The sequence below is a fragment of the Plecotus auritus genome (genome assembly GCF_963455305.1).
Source record: "Plecotus auritus genome assembly, chromosome: 5".
NCBI lineage: Eukaryota > Metazoa > Chordata > Mammalia > Chiroptera > Vespertilionidae > Plecotus > Plecotus auritus.
In genome coordinates, this window is record NC_137776.1 from 18008102 (window position 1) to 18033557 (window position 25456).

At 35.4% G+C, this 25456-nt stretch overlaps 1 protein-coding gene across 4 annotated transcripts in view; it reads right to left on the bottom strand.

Moving 5' to 3' along the window:
• ERBB4 (erb-b2 receptor tyrosine kinase 4) overlaps positions 1-25456 on the bottom strand; it is a 966639-nt gene that overhangs the window by 297644 nt on the left and 643539 nt on the right. For all 4 annotated transcript variants that reach the window (XM_080671023.1, XM_080671024.1, XM_080671022.1 and 1 more), the window contains exon 4: positions 10889-11023. In XM_080671023.1, coding sequence (XP_080527149.1) covers positions 10889-11023 — 135 coding nt within the window. The remainder of the gene's footprint in view (positions 1-10888; positions 11024-25456) is intronic.

Below are 25456 nucleotides of genomic sequence, written 5' to 3' on the forward strand. Positions count from 1 at the left end.
ACTGGCTTACTTCACTTGGCATAATGTCCTCAAGGTTTACTCATGTTGTAGCATATGACAGAATTTGCTTTTTTAAGGCAAAATAATATCCCATTGTATGTAAATACCACATTTTGCTTATTCATCTATCGCTCCATAAACTTTGGAATGATTTATCATTTATTAAATTACTTTGATTAGATTTTTCTTGGTTGTCATAAAATTTAAACAGAGTGTGTAGTTCTTAATACTTTTTCCTTCCAATAAGATAAATGTCATTCGATTCCAAAAAACTTGAATTTTAAAAACTCACTATTTCAAGAAATGTTAGCAGTTACTAGTTAAAAAAAAAAACAAAACAAAACCTTGATAATTCTGATTGCTTCACCTTTATTCATCCTGTCTGAACAATGTAAAAGACTTTTTCACAATAACAGTGACTTTTAGTTAAGTAATGATGTTCTTTTTCAATCAATATTGAAAGGCTAAAATTTACTTTTAAGTAAATTTCCAAGAAACAATAAAATCTGAAGGCTGCCCCCCACTGGATAATTTGAATCTCAGAGATCTGTTATTTCATTAACTTTTCATCTTTTCAACCATTCACTGCAAGACAGCAAGTCCTTATTACTAAAAATTGAAAGTTGTCAAGGCTCTCAGCAACCACAAATGGGATTCTGAATACCTACCTTACAGAACTTCTATAAGATTTGGAAGTGGGGTTCTTTAAGTGCATGTGATACACCAGGCCCAGAAGGTCACAGGCACTTAAAACACTGTTATTGCTATGCTGAAATTAGTAACAGAAGTTTCATAAAACATCAGAGAGCTACATATTCTCAGAGGGGATTCATGTATTTGGTATTTGGCTCATTTGCAGCAAACCCATATTTTCTATGCCATTTTGAGTCAGCAGCAGGTCTGAAATATATTCATCATAATAAGCTTTGCTAATCATTTTAAGAGCATAGAAATCCTACACCAGGTCAAGGCTACTTATAGCTGTCATTAGAATCAATTGGAAAACTTGGTGATAAGTAGATTCCCATCCTTAAACCAAAATTACTCAGGGAGAAACTTGGGGAGTAGATTCTAATGCATGTCTAAGTTTGGAAACCATCAATCTACTTATCTCTAGACATAAATAACCTTGTCCTTTCACAATGTTAGACCATAATACACAACACCTCTGCTGTCACTTTACATAAAAATAATTTTCCTTCTAACAGGCCATGGTCATGGTGATTTATTTGAAGGTAGAAAATTTTAAGAGCTAGAACAGCATGCTTGTGGGGTACAGAGGAGTTTATATATTTGGGGCAGAAACTCAGTTTACTCTGAGAGGGAACACCTCTGTCATATTTTTATTCAAATAGAAGTAATGTCTAGCCGTTATTCTTGCAGAAATCATGTGTGCAAGAAGTCACATGAATGCAGAAGCTCAGTATACTGTTTAATATTTCAAATGAAAAATGTTAACAGAATATGACTCTGTAGAGTCAGATATTTTATGGCTGTAAATTTTTAGTTAACCTTCCCCATTCCTAAAGAGGTTATTTTTTCCTAAGTTGTTTGCCCATGTGTGTGTGTGTGTGTGTGTGTGTGTGTGTGTGTGTTGTGCCTTATTCAACATTTGCTCCACAGGAGACTAAGGACCACGATCTGTTCATATCATGCATGATGGGTAGGCTTAATTTTGTCTTTGCATCATCGCAGAGGTAAATGATAAACATTGGACAGGGTTTAGCCCCGCATTACCTCCCCATGGTAGTAGAGTATGCAGACTACCATCAGATTTTCTAAGTTTTGAGAGCTGGTTGTTAAGTACAGCTGTTATAAAATATTAAATTATATAATAACTAATTAAATTTTATTTAAACAAAGCAAATATATACTTAAAATTCATCATTTTCTGATTCATTTACTATTATTTTACTATATTATCTGTACAACTGAGTATATTTACATCTCTTGAATCTGTATGGTGGAAATACTATATAATGGCAAGCAAACCAGGCATATCTTCCAAAACCCACATTAGTTTCTAAAAAGGGACAATGATAGGAATGGTTAAACCATGGGAATAAGAAAGTTATAAAATTAGGGTGTTTCCCCCTAGTTTTGAAGAGTGCTATTTTACCAGCACACCGCTGACATGAGATATAATTTGCGACCGAAGAAAGAGTGCTTTGGGAAAAGCACTATTAAAACTTCTCTAAGGAGGCCATAATATATGCCATGCCTGCAAGGGGCATTTCCTTATGAAACAAATTGATTCCACTCATTCAGAAACAGAAGATGCAATGAGCCTTTACCTGGAGAAGAGGTAAAGAGCCCAGGAACAATAAAGGAGTTGGTGCTCCACGTTTGGAAATGATCAGAGGGTTATCCTCGCCTCAATTTTATGGAAATCCTCTTCTTATGATTCCAGTCTCACAGACTCTCATATATCAGTCAGGTTCAAGTTCTTACTCTCTCATTATGAATATTAAAAAGACAGCAGAGCTGCGGCCCATTTGACTCTGGTATCAGCATGTGGACTGAAGGGTTGCGGGTTCCATTGCTGGTCAAGAGCATGTACCTCCGCTGCAGGTTCAACCCCTGGCCCCTGTTGGGGGTGCTTACTGTGGGAGGTAATCAATAGTTAATCTCTCTCTCTCTCTCTCTCTCTCTCTCTCTCTCTCTCTCTCTCTCCCCCCCCCCTCTGGCCTCCCTTTCACACCACACTCTCTAAAAAAGAAAAAAAAGGGGAAAATATCCTCATGTGAGAATTCAAAAAAAAAAAAAATAATAACAGCAGAACTACACTTGAAATACATCCTAGATTCTATTAGTTTTATTTGCTAATATTTTGTTTAGAATAATTGCAACTCAATTCCTCCATAATCTTTTTTTAAATACATACATATATATATATATATATATATATATATATATATATATATATATATATATATATATTTCAGAGAGGAAGGGAGAGGAAGAGAATGATAGAAACATGATGAGAGAGAATCATTGATTGGCTGCCTCCTGCAGCGCCACACTAGGGATTGAGCCCATAACCTGGCCATGTGCCCTGACTGGAAATTGAACCGTGACCTCCTGGTTCATAGGAGGTCATGCTGGCCGGGCCCTATGTGATCTTTAGTTCATTTGTTTTTGTTTTATTATTGAGGCTCAAAAAGAATCTACTTCAATTTAATAGGTCTGTTCTAAAAGCTATTCTTTGAATTTATAAGGATTCATTTATTCTTTCTAATATATATATTTTATTTTTCTATTTCCTTAATTTAAGCTCTCATGTAAAAATCTTTTGAGAAGAGAATGCATGATTTGACTATGCTTGTATTTATGTGGAACTGGATATCTGCATATATAATACACTTAAATTTAAGCTGTATTGAAATACATTGTGGGCATATTTTCCTGCTACTTTTTTTTAAACTCTTCTACAAAAGTTCAAACTTAGAAGAGTGCTTCTATTTTATGTAAATATTTTAATGTTGAAGAAGTAACAATGTTGGTAAAAATATCAGTTTTAATTCTACTCTATTTTGAGACAATTATTTTCTAGTTCAAGAAAGTTATCTATATGGGATACAATATGCAATATTAGTAAAGAGTGAGCAATTATTAAGATATATATATGAGTCATTAAAAGAAAAATGTAGTTTTGCGTTTTCCTAATTAATTTAACTCAGACAGACCATCTGGTTTAAACAAATAATTACTCCAGGAATTATATTTGTGAACTTAATGCTCTTTTATGTATCTGCAATTCCCACACACTGTCATTTCTATCATTAGCTGGTTTGGGTTTTAGAAAGCAATTCAGAATTAGTGGTGCATGTATCTCGGCCTGGCCTGTGCCCTCTCACAATCCAGGACCCCTCAAGGGATGTCAGAGACCTGGTTTGGGTCAGATCCCTCAGGCCAGGCCGAGGGACCCCACTGGTGTATGAATTCGTGCATCAGGCCTCTAGTTGTGAATAAAGCTACTATGCATATATGTGTGTAAATACCTCTTTGAGACCCTGCTTTCAAAATTTTTGGATATATAAGAAGAAATGGGACTGGTAGATGATATGGTAGTTCTATTTTAAAATTTATAGGAACCACCATACTATTTTCCATAGCACTATTTAGCAATTTCATCAAAACTGCACAGGTGTGTAAATTTCTCCACATCTTCACCAAAACTTACTTTTTTCCTAGTATTTTGATAATAGTCATTCTAATAGGTGTGAAGTAATATTTCATGGTGTTCATTTGCATTTCTCTAATAACTAGTGATGTTGACTATCTTTTTGTATGCTTATTGCTATTTGTATGTCATCTTTGGAGAAATATCTATTGAGATCTTTTGCCAGTTCTTGCATCAGGTTATTTTATTTTATTTTTTTAAATGTATTTTATTGATATTTCACAGAGAGGAAGGGAGAGGGATAGAGAGCTAGAAACATCGATGAGAGAGAAACATCGATCAGCTGCCTCCTGCACACCTCCCACCGAGGATGTGCCCGCAACCAAGGTACATGCCCTTGACCGGAATCGAACCCGGGACCTTTCAGTCCGCAGGCCGACGCTCTATCCACTGAGCCAAACCGGTTTCGGCTGCATCAGGTTATTTTGTTGTTATTGTTGAGTTGTAGGATATTAACTCCTTATCAGATATATGATTTATAAATATCTCCCTCCCATTCTGTAAGTTGTATTTTCACTCTTTGATTGTATCCCTTGATGAACATAGTTTTAAGTTGAATGTAGACCCATTTTTCTATTTTTGCTTTTGTTGCCTAGGCTTTTAATGTCATCTTCTATAATCATTGGCAAATCTAATGTCATGAGCTTTTCCTCCATGTTTTCTTCTAAAAGTCTTATAGTTTGGGGTCTTATATTTAGGTCTTTAATCCATTTTGAGTTGTCTTTATATATAATGTAAGATAAAAGTCTAACATTAAACTTGTGGCTATCTAGTTTTCTCAACACTATTTGTTAAAGAAATTGTTTTTTAAAAATAGTATTTATTTCACTTAGCCAATTTAAATTAGTCTGAGAACTTGACTACTATTTTACTGTCAAATTTAATACTCTAACAACAATCTTATTTTACCCTGTAAATATTAGTGGAAAGAATTATTTGCCTTCTTGAGTAGGCCCTGAGCATTCCTGGTGCTAGGTTGGATGTAGATATCAAAAACCCACTTCCCCACACCATGGGTACAAGACAACTCAAACAAGTCTTGTTGCAGTGAGAGGGCAGCTGCTGTCGGCCAAGTCTCTGTCCGTTACCTGGGTCCTGATTTGAGCTGGGCATGGGAAGTGAAGCATCCATGGGGGCAGGAGACCTCCCTCAGAAGGGTTGAGGGTTCAGGCCCCTGAAAAGTTGGGGGGGAGAGGGTCTGTGCCCCACCTCTGTTGACCCCCAAGTTCTCTCCTGATGGCACTTCTGCTACTGTGCGTGTCTTAGGTTGTTCCTTCCCTGAGGAATCTTACCTGTCTCTGACTAACCAGCCATCCTCCGGGGCCAAGCAGCGTGATGTGAGGTTCAGTTCTGTCTCCTTGGTAGCCTATGCCCCATGGCCTCCACACCCAGCACCTGCCTTGGGATCCCCTCGCCTGCTGGCGGGACCCCGGCACTAATCACATATCTTGGGGAACCCAGGTTTCTTCTCCAGGGAGGGCCCAGCTCACCCCACTGGGCGGGAGACAGATCCATGGTACCAGCCACCACGAGCCTTCAACCTCAGCATGAACAGAAAGCTCAGGCAACAGCTGTGGGCAATTGGATTGTGAGAAGAGGGTCCCTCTTGGCCAAAAGGGCAAGAGGGGCCAAAATAGAATGCTCAGGTGCTTTCCCAGAGGGCCCTCTACACAGTGGAAGGGATTAAATCCTTTCATGTCCTTTTTAAATTGCTGCCAGACATTCAAAGAATTAGTTTGTATGTTTGTTTGGGATAATTGTACATTATGCTTCTAGAGAAATTAATGGTACTGGACAAAAAGCTGTTCCTAAAGTGTTAACTAAAATTTTTATTGGTAGTTCATCTCATGGTAAAACTGCATAACATGTAATGAACCTATAGCAGTCATATTTTAGTGCAAAAAATTAAAATTTAAAAGCTATCAAGACTACATTATAAAATTTCCAAAATACTCCTAATATTTAAATCAAAAAAAGGGGGATAGTAGAAGAATATCATGTAAGGAAAAATATCCTGTAAGTAAATTACATCTAGAAAGTGATTACTTTATAAAATTAACTTTCATTTGTAATGTTAACAGCAAGACACCCATGAAAAACACACATGGTGTCAAAACAAGCCAAAGGAAAATAATTTGGGCAAAAAATGAAAAAGGATCCCAAGTCAAATTTATAGAAAAGATTCCTTTATTAACTTTTGGTTGAGAATATGTTTGTATATTTTCAGAAAACAACTCCATGACCATGTGGATTCCTGCAACAGAGAGGAATTGACAGGACTGCTCCAGCCATGAAGACAGAAGAGAAACAGTCCAGAGATGGAAGACACTGACAACACCTTGCCATAGTAGCAGTCAGCAGCTGTGCGTCACTGCTGGTTGCCCAGGACCAAACCAGAGAAGGTCGGACCTGCATTACAACCATTTGTCCACCATCCAGAACTGAAATATCATTGCTGACATGTACACATAAGGAACTGTTTGACATTGAAATTGGGACTCAAAAGAACTGTTGGCCCAGAAAGAAACTCACTACAGACTGATTCAGTTGCCTCTCAGCATAACCATTATTGCTTGTCTCATTTTTGGTTCTTATAAGTGTATTTCTAGTATCACATGATCTCACTCATCTAGGGGAAATGATGAACAACATAAACAGATGAACAAGGACAGACCCGGAGACAGGGAAGCATCAATCAGACTGTCAAACCTCAGAGGGAAGGTAGGGGAGGGTGGGGGTAAGAGGGAGAGATCAACCAAAGGACTTGTATGCATGCATATAAGCCTAACCAGTGGACACGGACAACAGGGGGGTTGGGGCATGCGTGGGGAGGGGTTTGGGATGGGAATGGGGGGATGAGGACAAATATGTGATACCTTAATCAATAAAGAAATTAATTTTAAAAATAGTATTTATGCCTATCACCGCTTCAAAACTCTACTACATATTAATTATACTATTAGAATTTTTCATTTAATGTACAACTAAAGAAGCATTTACTATATCATATATTTATTTTTTAAGTATGATGATACATGTATTTAATATAATTTTTATTGCAATCCTTTGTAATATATTTCATAAATGTATTAATTTTTATGAATTTAAAATATAACATCTTTATTTTTGTGCTTTTTTATTTATTTAAAACATATTACGACAAGGGGACTATGGGTTTCACTATACTGCCACAGGGTCCGTGGTCTCAAAAATATTAAGAATTCAGAGAACTTTTTTTTTTTCAGTAACTCTGGCAACAGATGAAGTCTTGAGCTAGAGTAATGGAAATAAGAACTATCCTATCTAATAAAAGAGTAATATGCAAATTGATTGTACCTCCATTGCACCCACAAGCCACACCCACCAACCAATCAGGAGCAAGTATGCAAATTAACCCAACCAAGATGGCTGCGGCCACAGAGAGAGCAGGAAGCTTGGGTTTCCCCGGTAATGGAGGAATCCAAGCTTTCTGCACACCCTGGCGGGCCCAGGCCTCCACTCAAGGCTATAGTTTTAATTATAGAAGATAAATAAATCCCAACAAAAATGGCGGCAGCCACGGAGCTGGAGAGAGCAGGAGGCTTGAGTTGTCCCCGGCGATGGAGGAAGCCAAGCTCCCGCAACCCTGGCCTGCCTTGGCCTCTGCTTAAGGCTACAAAGTTTCAATTATAGAAGATACATAAATCCCAACAGAAATGGCTGCGGCCATGGAGCGAGCAGGAGGCTTGGCTCCGCTCAAGGCTACAAAGTTTCAATTATAGAAGATAAATAAATCCCAGATACCAGGCCCTCTGCTTGGGTCACCGGGGGGCATGGCCGGCCTGCAAATCACCACAGGCCCCTCGCCCAGAGTGCCCCACGCCCCAAGAGAACCCCCACCCTGATCCGGGACACCCTTCAGGGCAAACCAGCTGGCCCCCACCCATGAACTAGGCCTCTATCCTATCTAATCCTCCTATCTAATAAAAGAATAATATGCAAATTGACCGTCACTCCAACATACAAGATGGCTGCTCCCATGTGGTCAAAGATGACTGCCCCCATGTGGACACAAGATAGCCGCCACAAGATGGCCAGCAAGGGAGGACAGTTGGGAGGGACCAGGCCTGCAAGGGAGGGCAGTGGGGGGGATCAAGCCTGCAGGTGAGGGCAGTTTGGGGTGACCAGGCCGGCAGAGGAGGGAAGTTGGGGCGACCAGGCCTGCAGCGAAGAGCAGTTGTGGGGGGACCCAGGCCTGCAAGGGAGGGCAGTTGTGGGTGATCAGGCCAGCAGGGGAAGGCAGTTGGGAGGGACCAGGCCTGCAAGGGAGGGCAGTGGGGACGATCAAGCCTGCAGGTGAGGGCAGTTTGGGGTGACCAGGCCGGCAGAGGAGGGAAGTTGGGGGTGACCAGGCCTGCAGGGAAGAGCAATTGGGGTGGGGGGAGGATCCAGGCCTGCAGGGGAGAGCAGGTGGGGTGGGGGCCAGGCCTGCAGGGGAGGGCAGTTAGGGCTGACCAGGCCGGCAGGGGAGGGCAGTTAGGGGCAATCAGGCTGGCAGGGTAGTGGTTAGGGGGTGATCAGGCTGGCAGACAGAAGCAGTTAGGGGCAATCAGGAAGGCAGGCAGGCGAGCAGTTGGCAGCCAGAAGCCCTAGATTCTGAGAGGGATGTCCGACTGCCCGTTAAGGCCCGATCCTACTGGGATCGGGCCTAAACGGGCAGTCGGACATCCCTCGAGGGGTCCCAGATTGGAGAGGGTGCAGGCTGGGCTGAAGGACACTCCTGCCCCTGTACATGAATTTCGTGCACCGGGCCTCTAGTATAAAATAAAGAAATAAGCAAATTTACCATGATTTAATGGTTAAATAAATGCCAAGACTAAAGAAAACGTGAAGTCAATGATGACTATCCTGTTTTAAACTTAGGTGACTGAGTGGTTGGTGGTGTGTGGCTCTGGCCTAAGCAGTGTAAAAGCTGCATTTAAAACCATGAGAGTATCTGTGATCACTCATGGGAAGAAAGTCAAGGAAGAAACTAACTAAGGATAAGAACATAGGTGATCAATATTCAAAGACCAACCAATTCATTATCATCAATTATGGTGAAATGCACTACATGTAATGAGTCAGCAAATAGAACTAGTATATAAAGATTAAAACTTTGATAAGCAATTGGTGATTAATTAGCAAAGTACCATTCATTATGACACTATTTTGCATTTATAATTTTTGTGCTTGCAGTTACTTGCAGGCAAAAAGAAATGCAGCTCTAGTTGCCTAATTATAGGCACAACCATCCAAATTCACTCTGAAAAGAACAGCACAAAGAGATACCATCTGTGAAAGTGCAGCAAGCCCCTCAGACCTTTTTTCTTCCATATTCTATATGGCTGCTGGACACACTTCCTTCTGCCTTCTGTCTTGGCTTTATTCTTGTCTGATCTTATTCATGCATTACAGGCTAGTCCCTCTAACAAGCTGACAGTCAGTGGGCCATTCCTCTTATCAAGCCATTATGCATTTTCTATACATAATGTACCATAGTCTGAGCAGACTGAAAATGGAAGCCATTTCTGAAACACATCATTTGCCTTGTTAGTGTGAACGGATTCAATCTTTTATTCTCATATAATTTTATGAGGTAGGCAACTTGAACACTGTAAAAATGAAATTACATACAAATTTCTGCTCAAAAGCGAGAAGAAAATTATGTTACTCTACTTAAGAAAAAGTTGCCATCATTTATTGAAACACAGCTGTCAGTTTGAATCAAATATATTCATATTTCCCCATTAAAGTCTTAAAACTGTAATGAAACTTAATACTTGTCCCTTGGAGTTTGATTTCCTATAAAGCATCATAACACAATCAGTACAATTTCAAATAATTGTTGAACTGTGTGATGATAGTTATGATTTCAGGTGGGAAATATATAATAGATGAGAAATATAAAATCCAGGTTAACACTTAATAAAGATTCTATTCTCATACAAACATCAGTAATAATAAATATGGGGACAACATAGCCTCCTTTATGAAAATGACACTGATTCTTGACAGAATAATTTTCCAAGGTTTTAATGATTGAATATTACTAATAGCTAAAACTAATAATTATAATTTAATTAAATTGAACACTTTGAATATGATAAATCCTCTATGGTAGAAATAATACATTTTAAGATTGGTAAATTGGGTTGTTTATTTGCACACTAAAACCAGAATATAACATATATTTCTTCTATATAAAGTATATATTTTTACACTCTACTTATTGTGTTTGCGATTGTCATGAGGGTTTTAGGGGCAAATGAAGGCTTATGAATTTTAAAATGTTCAAGAGTTTTTAATTTTTTAAATTTATAATAAATAGGAAAGCACATTGTTGTTCTACTACCTTAATCTCAGTGGTGAAGCAGTCGTTAGACATCAGCCTTAAGTTTATGGACAACGGGGCACATATTTATAAGTTGAAAATATGGTAACATAATTTTGATTTATTGAAAAACTTCATGTTAAGAAAATAGTAATTTGTAAAGGGGAAGTATCATTCCAAAAAAATAGAGTAAATTTCAAGTAAAAAATTGTTCTGTTGTATAAAACAGCACAGTTCAAAGGATATGCAATCAAAATTCAAAATATTATCAGTGGCATGACAAACAAAAGCTGTTCATTTTCACAAGAAGTAGAAGAACATTTTCAGACATTAAAGAGGGTAATGCTACTCACATCCTGAGCTACCATTTGTTGACACCAGAGTCAAGTTGGAAGGCCATGGATTCCGAACAATATCTTGCCAATGAATTGTGTTTGCGTAACAAAGAAATTTGTTCTGGTCTACATAGACTCCACCATTTAGGATTTCTGTATTAAAACAAACAAACAGATTTGTTGTCAAAACTTTGGTTGATGAAAAAGTAGTCAATAAAAATGAATTACCCTTAAAATATTTTCAATGTTAGAATTACTTCGTTAATAGCCAGTATATCTTTAAACATATTTTTTCTGAGTCATATAAATTAAATGGCAGAAATTGAAAAGATAAAAAATACAAAAACAAACAAACAAACACTCATAACCTATATATTCAGAGAGAAAACATTCTTAACATTTTGGCATAGACGCTACTAATCTCTTTTCCTGTTCTTTTTTTTTTTTTTTCTGAAATTGGGGTAATATTACATATAATATTGCATAGCCTGCTAATTTTAATAGTAAATGGTGAGTAGTTATTGGTAATCAAATAACATTCTACATTATTCTAGTGAAAATACAATATGCCAAAGAATAAATTAAATAGTACTTATTTGACGAATGCCCTCTTTTTGGTCATTTAACTTGTTTATCTCAGATTAGTTCTTTAAAATAAATTTCCACAAATTACATTATAAAATCATACATTTTTAAGACTTTTGGTACAAGTTGTCAAATTTCCCTTACAAAAAAATTGTTTCAAGCAATGTGACATTGACTAGAGTCAGTGGGTAAATAATTAGTCCCGAATGGAAGCTAAAACTAATTAAGGCTCCAATCTTAAAAAAATGTTCTTTGTCTTGGTTGGAATCAATAGAACTGCCAATCATTCCTTGAGAACAACACAATGCAAGATAGAAGAAAAACACTATGGTTCATTGGAAGAATGGTATAACCATGGGATAAAATACACTAATGCCAATTTTTACTTGTTTCTCTTTTTCACACTTGCTTTGATCAGATAACTTGTCTCCCTGAACAATCGTTGATCATATACATCGATTCTCTTTAAGTTATCCAGAAATAAAGTTAATATTATTCTGCAAATACTATTGTTATTTTCTGAAGAAGTTGGTTAGAAATATACATAGCATCTTCCTGCTCAATATCTACCACATTTTCTCCTCTTTAATAAAAATAACAACTTGATAAAGTCATATATTAGTCTATAAAGCATTCAGTTACAAGTACAAAAACTGAACTAATAGTAGCTAAGGGATGGTTTTTCTCACATAATAATAAGAAACCTGTAGAAGGCAGTTGCAGAGATTATTAGTTTGGCTGCTCTACAGTACAAACAACCTGTTCTGTGTGTTGGCTTTCTTCTCTCCAGGCACAAGAGGGCTTCTGCATCTCAAGGTGTTAGTCTGAAGTCAAAGCATGTGAGGAAAGGAGAAGCAAGATACTTCCTCCTGGTAAGGCTCTAACTATCTCTTTGGGAAGAGATGCTCTCCTCAGGGATTAAATATGTATTCATTGGCCAGTACGATCTCCCATGGCCATTGTTCTGCAAGAGAGGCTGAGGAAGCAAATATTTAGGTGAACCTATTGCTACTTGAACAAAATCTAAACAAGCACTAGTGTTAATGAGGAAGAAGAGGATATTGGGAAGGCAAATGACTCTGTCTCCCATGGAAGCCCTGAGAGACTCATCTCTCCTGGACAGTACCACATGCTAAATTTTTATGAGTCAGCTAAAAAAAATGAGGGAGATAAAATACAAAAGGAATAAGTGACACCAGAAAAGGGGTATTTGTGAAAGTGAGACTGCTGGGCACATCTAAATTTCCATACTGTGTTGCATGTATAAAATCCTCCAGATTTATTTTGATACTGCATGGCTTTCCACATTTAAAATCACTCGTATTTCCATCATCAATCCTTTCACTGATGATGGGCTCCATTTTCTCAAGTGAGAAAAAATAAAGAAACAATAAGGAATTAGATAATCTTTCTACTTCTAAAACTCAGCTCATTATTTTTCACAACCTACCCATATAACCTTCATCAAAGCAGAAGGGAGATGTAAGATGCAAGAACGATTGTGAAAATGAATGTCTACATTAATGTTTGGCATTACGTTTCTATCTAAGAAATGTGACACTCTCATACTAATAGCTTTCTCATGAAACATAAGGGGATGCTCTTCTTCTACAGAAATAATTCTTCATTAGGTGACAAAGAAAGGAGATTTTGACTGCTATCCAAGAAATAAAGGTTATTTTTCAGTCTACATTTGGAAAGTTCTACTTAAAAAAAAAAAAAGTGAAGAGGAAAGTAATAGCTCACACATTGTAGAAAGAGCCTGCATTTTTCAGGAGTCACATTTTAATTCAAATAGTTTATACTGAAGGAACACAGTAACCATATCTAACTTCCTATCTAGAAATATTCAAATGGAATCAGATTACATTATATTGAATAATAATCTCATCAAATCCCTTTCTTCAACAATATTAATCTGCTACCAATGTTTACATTTATTTCTTAGGAATATTCTGTTGGAGAGCTTGGTTTATACTTTGAAAAGGATTTCGAAAGGAGGCAATAATAATGCCAGTATAATCTTACATGTTAAAATTTCAAATTAATACTACAATCATAAGTCTGAATACTTTTGTCATCCTAAATTCAAAACCCAGCATCTCCTAGCAGTTTTGACCAGGAGGATTTATTAATTTTTTGTATTTAATGATGGATAGTTTATTCATGTATGTGTGCATTTTCTCTGAAAATAGTTTTTTTCCTTTATGTTTGGCTTAGAACTATTCTTTGTTGAATGTCAAACCCCACAATCAGAAAATGTGCATTTTATTGATAATTACAGGATAATTTAAATGTATATTATATCTTACATTTTCTTTTTATCAACTTGATTAGCTAGTTATGTCAGGATATAATTTAAAAATTGCATTTATTTGTATAGTTTACAATGATTTCATAATGTTACATGATTTTAAATATTAATTAAATATGTTTTATGGGGAATATTTAGTTAGGTTTATTTCTGGAATAAGAAAATTCTAGGAAAGGTATTGACCTATAAGGGAGTTGTTAAGCTACTGATTATTAACTGGACAAAAGTTATAACTAATGTTTCTGCCTTGGTTAACTATAGAGACAAGATTACTTTTTTTTCTTTTATTAGAAAGAGGGATAAGAACTAGAAAAATAGAACAGCTTGATAAGATATTTGCCTAAGAAGATACAAAAAAAAAGTCTGGCTATACTTTAGATCTATCTTTGCTAACACAAGAACAGCAGAACTTTCCATCAGTATTATTAATGATTTATTGGAAGGTACCATCTCTGTTACACCAAGAGTTTCCTTCATGCTATCATGAAATAAAATGATAATTAAATTTTAAAACCATGACAAAAAAAGACAAATTCTAATTCTAAGCAGGATAAGCAAATGAGGTATAAATTTAATGGATATTCAAACAAAGATACATGCAGTCTAGAAGAGTTAAAAATCTCAAAAAATGATGAATAAGTAAATAAACTCAAGGCCATCTCATCCCATTGCAATTCACTTCCATTGTAGTTAATATATTGGAGTAAATTGAGTGGAACACAATTAGATTCTTGGCCATTGGAATAATTGGTAGAAAAAAGCTACTATGAATTTTCTTTTATTATATAAAAATATTTCCAGCAAGTTCAGAAAACAGTACTGTGTCTTCTTAATAAATGTCATGGTTAAATATAGTAAGATATATTAAATATGACATTCTATGAAAAAAGCATTTCATTACTGAAAAATTCCAGTAAATACTTAAATATGTTTGTGTCTCAAACATTTTCTACTAGATTAATACAAGTCAAGTAAAAATATTATGAATCATTTTGTATTTTAAGTAAATTGTAAACCACACTGTTTTTTAATATGTTGAATTTTTAATATATATATATATATATATATATATATATCACAATATTAACTGAAATATTAGATTAAACTCCATGAAGGCAGGGGATATTTTTCAGTGCAGCATCTACAGCATCAAACCTAGAACAATGAATATTTTTTAAATTGAGCTGAAAAATAAAAGTACCATGGAAGTTGCTACAAACATTGATAAGTTAACTTCCATTGTTTTTCTTAAGTTTAATTTATAGTCTGGTGAAAATAGATTAAGAATAAAAGTTGTCTTTTTTCATAAACACTTAATAGCTCATCTCATCTGGTTCTACATTTCATTAAGTCTGTTTTATTCAAAACTGTGTCTAATATGCAAGGCATAAGTAAGATACACAATAACTATTCCTTCATTAAAGAAAATCTAATATGTTGAATATAGGAAAAATTAAATATATATATATAATTTTGAGGTTAGATCTTTTATAAGCTGAAAGAGAAATATCATTGTAATAGAAAATTATTTTAATTGATAATGTACAAAATTATTGCAGGCAGGTGTTTGATATTTACAATGCACATTCAGACATGTTCTTTGTTATCCCTAAACCTATTTTGTGAACCAAATTCAATTATTTATCAAGTGAATAATAATGACTTTGTGCTACCCCCAGACATACCAAATTTTCCCATATCTTGCAAATTATTTAGCATATGCTACACAGACGTCTACAATCATGTTTTTATATTGAACCATATATCTACCATATATTGTTCCTTAGATTATCTTTTAGAAAGTTCTAAAGTGCCAATATGACATTTTAAAGAGGGTATATTGTACTAGTGTCATAGCCTTCTAATTCAAAAAGGTTGTCAATTTAACCATTTTCCCCCGTTGATTCAAATTCACCTAAGTCTAATGAAGAAAGAAATGTTTGCATTATTTGAATAAGTTCTTTTGTGCTCTTTATTTCTTTGCAAATGCTAGTTATTATAGTGAATTTGGGGATGAGTGACCATTAAGAGAATCATTGACATTTTGCAAATATATTCTCTGAAAAGAAAATGTGATAAAACACTGAATCATGGCTTTTTCTCCTGCTCTGTATGAAATAGCCTAATTGTGATGTAGATCCCTGCTGAAAATACAGATTAATCTGACCTCCTTACTACACTTCGGAAGTCAACAAAATTGCTTTGACCCCATGCACAATTGGTAACCATTTCATAAAGAAGATGGAATGTCCTTTCTTTTTTAGAAAATAAATATTATAATGTTAAAAGCAGTTAGCCATATTCCACTTCAGTCTATATGACTGGCATCAAGAGTAAACATTTTATTTCTGCTCACAAAGCTACCAACTACAATTATATAAGAAAGACCTAAGAAGCAAGAATTAAATACTTCACCTCAATTCCTGATAGTGTATCTAAATGTCTTGTTTTGCATGGGTGTATCTACAGGTCAACCTCACAATTATAATGATAATAAAAATAAAGAATAGAAATATTGCCCTTGTCTAATTACAGTGGGAATGTTTTAATAGTGCATATATCACAGTTACATTGCCTTTCCAAACCAAAGGTCAAGAAGTCAAAATCCAAAGTGGCAAAGCCCATTTTCAAGATGAAGATGCAGGAGGAAGCAGTTACTAGATTTTCTCAGACATAAAGAAATTCATTTTTCTCACTGTCATCACCGAAAGCCACACAAGTCTGTTGTCTGATAGGGATACAAAAATAATATAGCTGACATCACCTACCTGTGATACTTAATAGATCATCTCTGGAATGGACTTGGTCCAGAGATTCCTGCATCTTTCCCAAACCCAGACCTTTCAGCTGGGAGCACAATGAATAGTTGCTACCCCACTGGGTCAGCCCTCAAGGTTCATTATTAATAAGCTGAGACTCTAAAGGCTAATGAGAACCGGGTGCTTGAGGAGACAATGGCTCATTCATCATCAATCAAGCTTTGAAGTTTTTATACAGATGATTTAAGGAGAGTTGAAGTGTGCAAAATTGAAATGTCACATTTGTATTGCGAGTGGGGAGAGTGTGATAATGTAAATGAGTGATGTAACATTTTGTATTTCAGCTCAATGGTCAGAGTCAAAAGCTCATGGATGCAGATACCAAATGTTAGGAAATAAGAGTAGACAGTTTTTCGATCAGAGCAAGGCAATTTCTAGAGAAATTTTTAGATTCATTGGATAAAAATAAGTTTAAAATAGAAAATAATAGCAAAACTCTTGGTTTGAACTAATGGACCTCAATAATGTCCTCCATAATGTTTCCAAAGCATTAATATATACTTTAGGGTCCTCTACAATACTTAGCTTTCATTATGTTTTCAACTTGAGTCCCAGCTCCTCTGAGAAGTCTACCATGACCACCTACTTTTTAGAGGTTAACTGACTCTGACTCATACAACACATTATCTGAGGCACTCATCTAACAGAGCAAATGCTACATCACCTTCTTTACTCTTTTGTGTAATTGTCTCCCCTATAATATTGTAGGTCTCTAGAGGATAAAAACCATGACATACATCTTTTTGTGGCCCTAGTGACAAAGAAAGAGTCAAGCATATAATAGAAATTCAAATTTTTGAGTGATAACTATGGTAATAATATCTTCAGAACATGACTAACATTTGTAAAGAAGTTGTTAGTGGCTTAATTGACAACACAATGTTGTGTTCTTCTTATGCACTAGATAATGTTTACATTACAAATCACATAAATATTGATTAAAATTAGTGTGATGTTAATGTATTAATTATTTCTATAGATTAGGGGAGTCGTAATCCACTTAAATTCATTGATATTTTCTGGAAAACTTTAAAAATAAATTGCATCTTATAACTGTCTTTAAATGATAAAGACAGGATTTTCTTCCTCAAATTGTTCTCTAACCTCATTTATAATTCTATGTGTGTGTGTCAACATGTTTACTATTTTTCCTGTAATGCTTTACCCCAAACTTTTACTCTCCCTATACTTTCTATTTCAGGTAAAATAAGAATAATATGCTGAAAAAGTCAATTACAGTTGAACCTTAAACAACACAGGTTTGAACTGTGTGGGTCAAATTATACAGGTGTTGTTGTTGTTTTTTTTCCAATAAATACTGTGACTGTATTTTTCCTATGATTATCTTTACATGTTCCTTCTCTATCTTACATTATTATAAAAATATAGTATATAACACATAAACATACAAAATATGTGTTAATTTACCGTGTTATTGGTAAGGCTTTAAGTCAATAGTAGGTATATAAGTTTGGGGGGAGTCAAAAGTTATATGCAGATATTTGACTGTGCAGAGGTGTCATCACCCCTAACCTTCACGTTGTTTAAGGGTACACTGTAGAATCAAAACTCAAGATTTATCATGAATTCCTCCACCTCTAATCAATCACAACATCCTAAATAAAATTTCTCATGATGTCTATTTTAATTTATCCCATTCTTTTTATATCCATTACTATTCCTTAATTAAGGTTCTGTTATATCATACCAGATTCAACTCTTTGCTTTTTGATAGATAGATAGATGATGATAGATAGATAGATAGATAGATAGATAGATAGATAGATAGATAGATATAGATAGATGATAGATAGATAGATGATAGATGATAGATAGATATATAGATAGATAGAGAGATAGATAGATAGATGATAGATAGACAGATATAGAGACAGATCTGCTTTGAGTGTGAAGACTATAATACTGAATCTAGGCTACTGGGGAAAACTAAGTTTGAAATCTAATTTTCCACTTCCTAGATGTGTGACTTTGTATACCTTTATGAAATTCAATTGGTTAGCCTCTATGAGAGTATTGTGCTCACAGTATTTGTCACACAGTTGTTGATATTACATTTCATACTCACTAATTACTTAAGTAGTTGTGTACTAATTGGTATAAACAAGAGTAATGTTTTTTTTCCATGGATTCATTTAATTTTGTAATACTTAGATTACCATTTAAAAGATAGATTTTTATTTTTGTTTCATATAAAAGTTTGGTTAGGTGATTTCAAGCTATTATGGAAAATTCACAGTCATCAGGGTCAGAATTCCATTTCATCTTGTTTCTCCACCCTCTTCATTACAAGAGGAGATTTTATCTAGTAACATCAGTGCATAAGATAGAGGAAAGCAGGAAGAACAGCGGAGGAGTGCAGGTTGTCTCTTAATGAAGGTCCCTGAAAACAGCCACAGGAAATTATACTTACATCTCATTGGTCTGAATTCAGTTGAGGAGCCACAGCTAGATACAGAGAACAGAGGGAAACATGGCCTTTGCTTTGGGTGGCCATATGATTAGTTAAACTTTATATACTATTTAAAAGTTACACAGTAGTAATGGATATTGGGAGACAACAAGTTATCTCTGTCACACTAACTCTAAAGAAATCTTGCATCTCCTAGATATTTATAAAACATAAATCTTATGACTTAAACAAATGCAAATTTTTCTAACTTTTTCATTGAAGTATAATATCCATACATAGATGTGCATATATCATATGCAATGTATTTTTCCAAACTAAACACACTGATGTAACCAGCACCCTGACCAAGAAATAGAACACTCCATTACCACAGAAGCCTTTATCTCCCTATCAGAACCTTTCTCCTGATTTTGAACAAGATCACTTTTATCTATATTTGTATTTTACATACATGGAATGTTACCATATGCTTTCTTTCTTGTTTGGCTTCCTTTTGCCCAACGCTATGTTTGGGAATTCATTCATAGTGTTCATTTTCATTGCTGTATGGCATTCTTGTTTTGTTTGTCCATTCTACACTGATGGGCATTTGGGTACTTTCACATATGTGTTTTTACAAATAGTGCTACCACACGAAAACTTGAATATGTCTTTAAGTGACCAGATAGATATATAGATTTATGTTGCTTACATACCTAGAAGTAGAATTTCTGGTCCTTAGTGCAATCAGTTTTCCAAAGTGCCTTTACCAATTTATACTCCCATTTGTGTTGTATGAAAAATATACTTGCTTCTTAGCCTTGTTAACCCTGTTTTTTTCTCTATATATATTTAATTGTAGCCACTACGGTTGGTGTGACGTCGTATCATTTTATTTTGCACTTATCCAAGGATTAATAAAGTTGGGCCTCTTAAATACTATTTTTCAAGTATAATTTATAAAGTCAAGAGGTTTATTTCTGTTTACTTGAGGAAGAGTCTCCCTATGTGTGAAACAAAACACTGTGGAAAACCTAATCTCTATTTCAGGCTACTAGTAAACAACTTAATAAATTAATGTGCCAGGTATTACACTCCTGACTTTTAATTTTTTTGTGAGACACTAAGTCAATATTTTGAAAGTGACATTTTAAAATGTTGAAATATATTTAAACTATATCAACAATTATAAAAGTAAAGAGCAAAGAATTCATTCTGGAAGATAAATGAGAAATGCATATTAAGTAAATATGTCTCTAATAAGAAAGATGAGCAAAATTAAAGGTATATCAAAAGAAAAGAATGAGAAATTCAATATATTCTTGCTATTAAAGTAGAACACTCCTTTAAATAATGATCAAATATGTTTTATTCCCCTATCTACCAGAAAGCCCTCATTACAGACAACAATCCTCTTAGATAACTGCTCCAAGTTTCCAGAAAAATGTAATTGCTTCAGTAGAACAAATCAGTAGAGTATAATGTTTTCATTACCAATAAGGGGAATGTCATACATATACCCAGAAATGATTTGTCCCTTTAATCTACAATAAGCCTGGGATATACTGCAAGGTCACTTTCAAATATCTCACCTATGATATTAGTTTTTATAGTTTAATAACTAACTCTTCTCATAGTGTGATTTCTTTACTACTTCTTCCTTAGAGTAGATAGTTCAGAAAAGTATGATTTCTCCTGATGACATTAATAATAAATAATACTGCTATGTATGTCTGTTGCTGGCAAGCTAAGACTTGCAAATAAAAGATAAAGCAAATGAAAGAGAAATGATTTAATCTTGTAAGATGATTACAGTACAATTTCAAACATAATTTTTTAAAGTTTTGCTTGTGTATTAAGTTTATAGAAATGGAATGATACAGCATATATTCTCTTTTCTTGATTTTTCTTACTCAAAATAATGTGTTTGAGATTTTTTATGCTGTTGCCTGCATTAATAATTTGTTCACTTTTATTGTGTAAAATTCCATTATATGAATGTGATACAATTAGTGTACTGATTAGCTCAGATTTGAAGCACATCTTTGCTATTTTTTCTTGTGTGATTTCCAGAAAGTTAAAGTTTCTTTTCTATCTAGATGGCATGTAAACTTTCACCTATTTAAAATTTGCATGTGACTTCAGTGGTGGGAATGTGATATGTTGTAGGGATATTTCAGCAGCACACATTCCAAACCTCATTATATTACCAGAGGCTTATGCCACCTCCCTGACCACTAATGGGGATCATAAGAATGAAGCCAAAGTATAGAAGCCATGGCCTTCTAGAATCTGTTCTTCATGTAATTGTAGGAACTTCTGCACTATTCTTTACTATCTCATCCTATATAATAAAGAAGTAATATGCAAATTGACTGTCACACCCTTGCACAAGATGGCCGCCCCCATGTGGTCACAAGATGGCCGGCTCCATGTGGTCACAAGATGGCCACCACAAGATGGCCGACAGGGGAGGGCAGTTGTGGGCAATCTGGCTAGCAGAGGAGGGCAGTTAGGGGTGATCAGGCCTGCAGGAGAGGCCAGTTAGGGGTGACCTGGCTGGCAGGGGGAGGGCAGTTGGGGGGAACCAGGCTTGCAGGGAGGGCAGTTGGGGGGGGCAGGCCTGCATGGGAGGACAGTTGGGGGCAACCAGGCAGGTAGGGGAGGGCAGTTGAAGGCAATAGGGCTGGCAGGGGAGTGGTTAAGGAGTGATCAGGCTGGCAGGTAGAATGGTTAGGAGCAATCAGGAAGGCAGGCAGGCGAGTGGTTGGGAGCCAGCAGTCCTGGATGGTGAGGGGGATGTCCAACTGCTGGCAGTCTGACATCCCTTAAGGGGTCCCAGATTGGAGAGGGTGAAGGCTGGGCTGAGAGACTCCCCCCCCCACCCCGCAGTGCACGAATTTCATGCACCAGGCCTCTAGTTAATTATAATACTGCCTCAGCTTCCCTTACCACTTTCTATCAGTAGTTAGAGGAGCTGATAAGACTTGACCAATAAGATCCCATTTCAATGTGGTGATTGATGTAAAGACTGGTTAATTATTGAAGAATCCCCAGATTTAGTTATTTAATAAACCAGATGTGTTAGTCAAAGATCATAACTGTACCTTAGACATGCTTCTCACAGGCAGTATAGAAAAAATTTGGTTATTTACCAATAAATTATGGGTTTCTGGCCCCTGTGAACAAAACTGAATTCTGGCAACCCTGGGTCCGCACTGTCTTCTGGTAACACTTTTCTGGATCTGGGCAGTCACTGCACTTTTTTAATTGCAACACTTGCTCTCCAGTTTGTAATAGTTCACCCACTGCCTTAAATATCCCTTGTCTTACCCATTAAGGCCATGCTCCAGGAGACGTTTGAATTTAAAATAGGATATTGTTTTTATGTATGAGAGCCTTTAAAAGAGGAGGTGTTATAGAATTCATTATACTGCCTTTTCCATAATAACTTAATATGCACTATATAGATAAAATTATAGAAAGTTTATGAATTTTGTTTTTATGTTATCTAAACCCATTTATTTTATTAGAATGCAGTCCTTTTTTAAAAAAGCCATTCAAGTAATGATGCACTTTGGATTGACTTCTCTTTGATTACCTCTGAAAAGAAATGAAGGTTTAGATAAAAAATTGAACTTGATACATTGTCCTATAATTAATATGCTTTTGCTACCTATCAGCCAACTAGATTCAAAACTGCTTATTAGCAAAGCTGAGCGAATAAATGGATAAAATGTATAAATAAATGAACTTCTGCACTTTATCGCTTTAGGATGGAACTGTGTGAAAGGAGTTTCCTCGAAAACGTGCCAACTTTTTGTCAACTTTTGGATCACATCTTATTATCCCAGCTGTAATCAGAAATCTTGTGAAATTAAGAACGATTAAATTCAATGAATTTTCAGCATCAGAAATTTACCCAGAGGCATCCAACCGATGTGTCTGCCTAAAATTGGGTTTTCAGACTTCTCCCTCCTCTCCTCCCATTCACTCTAAAAGGGAGTTTCTTTTCCATGAGCTAATTAATTACACCTGCTGGCAAGCAGATGGGTCTGTAGGCTTTGAAGCAAGAAAATAGCTAGGTGCAGATCAGCTAGCTGGAGCTTTCTTCAGTTGCAATTTAGATTATAACTCTTGAAGCTCCGGACAAAAATAAAATATTAAATGATTACAAAGAAAACAACATCTTAAGATCATTTTTATTTCAAAAATGTATTTTAAGTTATAAGATGACATTCCTTTATTCTGATCTCAGCACGTTCTTTTAAATAATCTTATTTAGCACCTAGCTTGGAACAATCCTTGCCAGAATTCGCCATCTAATTGCTTTGAGTTCTGAAGTATGTTGAGAATGGAGGACCAGGGCCACTTAGAAAAATGTTAACAATTTTCAAAACATTATAGCTTTTTAGTAAATACTGTTATTGTGGTATTATTTGTTTCTTTGTTTGTTTTTAGCTATAAGGAAAGGTGTGTCACAATGGTGAAATTAGGAATGCTAACACCACCACTTCTATTGTAGAATTTTATGCTAATCTGGCTCTCCCTCCATCTCCTTCTCTCCCTTTCCTTCTCCCTCTCCTCCTCCTTCTTCTTAGATATTATCACTGGAGCTTAATTTTCTGAGTGAATTATTTAAATATGACATAGCTATATAAACACATGTCCTACAAAAGTAAATTAGACATAGACTATAAATGCATACAAGATAATCTATGTAATATTATCTTTAGCAAGGTCATATTAAATTATCTAGTTGAAATCTTTTTGAATTTATAACTAAATGTTTAATTTCATAAAATTTCTAAAAATACTGGTATATTTCCTAATTCTACTTTATATGTGAAAAAAATATAAGGACTTTATAATTTAAAACACAATGAAGTCTATCCTATCCTTTTGGTAGTAGAATAAAAATTCTTCTCCATATAATATATTATATACTTATCTGTGTTCTCAGTACATTTATGAAGTTAATATAAATAAAGTTAATGAAGTATCCTCACCTCCCATATAAAATCACTTCCCTCATTTACCACTCTTTTAAATAAAAGTTATCTGACAGGCATATCTAAAGATGAATATATTTAATTATATCAACCAAAGGTAGGAGGATCATTTTAAAGATTTATGCCCCAAGAAGGCACTTCTGTCTTCTAACAATATTGAGTGCTGTGTTATTCAATCCAATAAGTTTACCCGCAGAGAAGATGCTCTGGTAAAGCTATATTTAACCATGTGTTTCAATTTTGAATTCTTTTTCCTTCTATCTTATGAGCTTTACCTCATTTGACTTTAAAATGGTTGGAATATTAAGCTTCATATTAGAATAAACTTTCATTAATTTGATTTCACCAATTTGAATGCTTTGCTCTTTTGATCTCTTTGAATTAACTGCTCAACAGTAATTAATAGGAAAAAAACACACATTATAAGGAGAATGGCAACTTGACCAGGATCAGAACCAAATACCCTGCACATTTAAACTGCCCATCTTCGTGTTTTTAAAAACACAGTTGCAAAGAACATAGAGGCAGATTCTACCTAGGCTATGATTTGGGATAAGGTAATTACAAATCAGTTTACTCTAATCATTCAAAAGAGCTCCCACGGACTAAGCACCGAGTTCCCACAGCACTTGAATATAAAATTGCACTTTTCTTTTTTTAAAAATTTAGTCATTTTACTTAACTGAAGGGCATTTTTGTAATTAGGCTGAGTTTTTGAAGTTTTATTGTGCTTCATTTTCCTCTGTGTCGACTTTCAACAGAGGCAGAAGGAATAAACCTCCAATGAGGAGGTTGGGATACAGTCCAGACATCTAATGGAGCCAAGATTCTTGTTTCAGTGTACAGCTTTTCATGCAGAAAATTTACCTTAAAAGCATAATTTTACCTTTCAAATCAATAAAATATTTTCAAAAAGTGCTTCAGGGAAATTATGTGAGTTCTTAATTATACTTTGAAATAGATTACATAAATAGAATGGTGCCTCAGCTCTGCTTAAAGTTTTGTCATCCTTTAAATTTCTCAGTCTTTCCTTCTGTTAGGAAAGTAGTATAGAATTAAAAAGCTTAAAAGCAGGATTTCAATTCAGCAGTTACAATGAGTTGGAATCATAGTTCTCTAGAACTCTTACCAGCTATTTACCTCTTTAAACTTGTTTTCTCAACTGTAAAATAGGACAAGTAATGCTTATCACCCAGGACTTCAGTAAGAATTAAGAGAAATATTGCATTATAAATATGTTCAAATGGTGGCAGTGTGACCAAGAGCCAGTGTGACTGGCATGAGCCAGTCAACATGGACTTTGGAGCCTGATAAGCAGGCTTGTGACTCCTAGCTTGACCCCTGTGTATGTGTGAGGCATTTGGCACCTTACTTCATCATTCTGTGTCACATTTGTTATGCCTTTGAGGTACAGAAATTCCACCCAAAGAAAGACAATTCTGAATT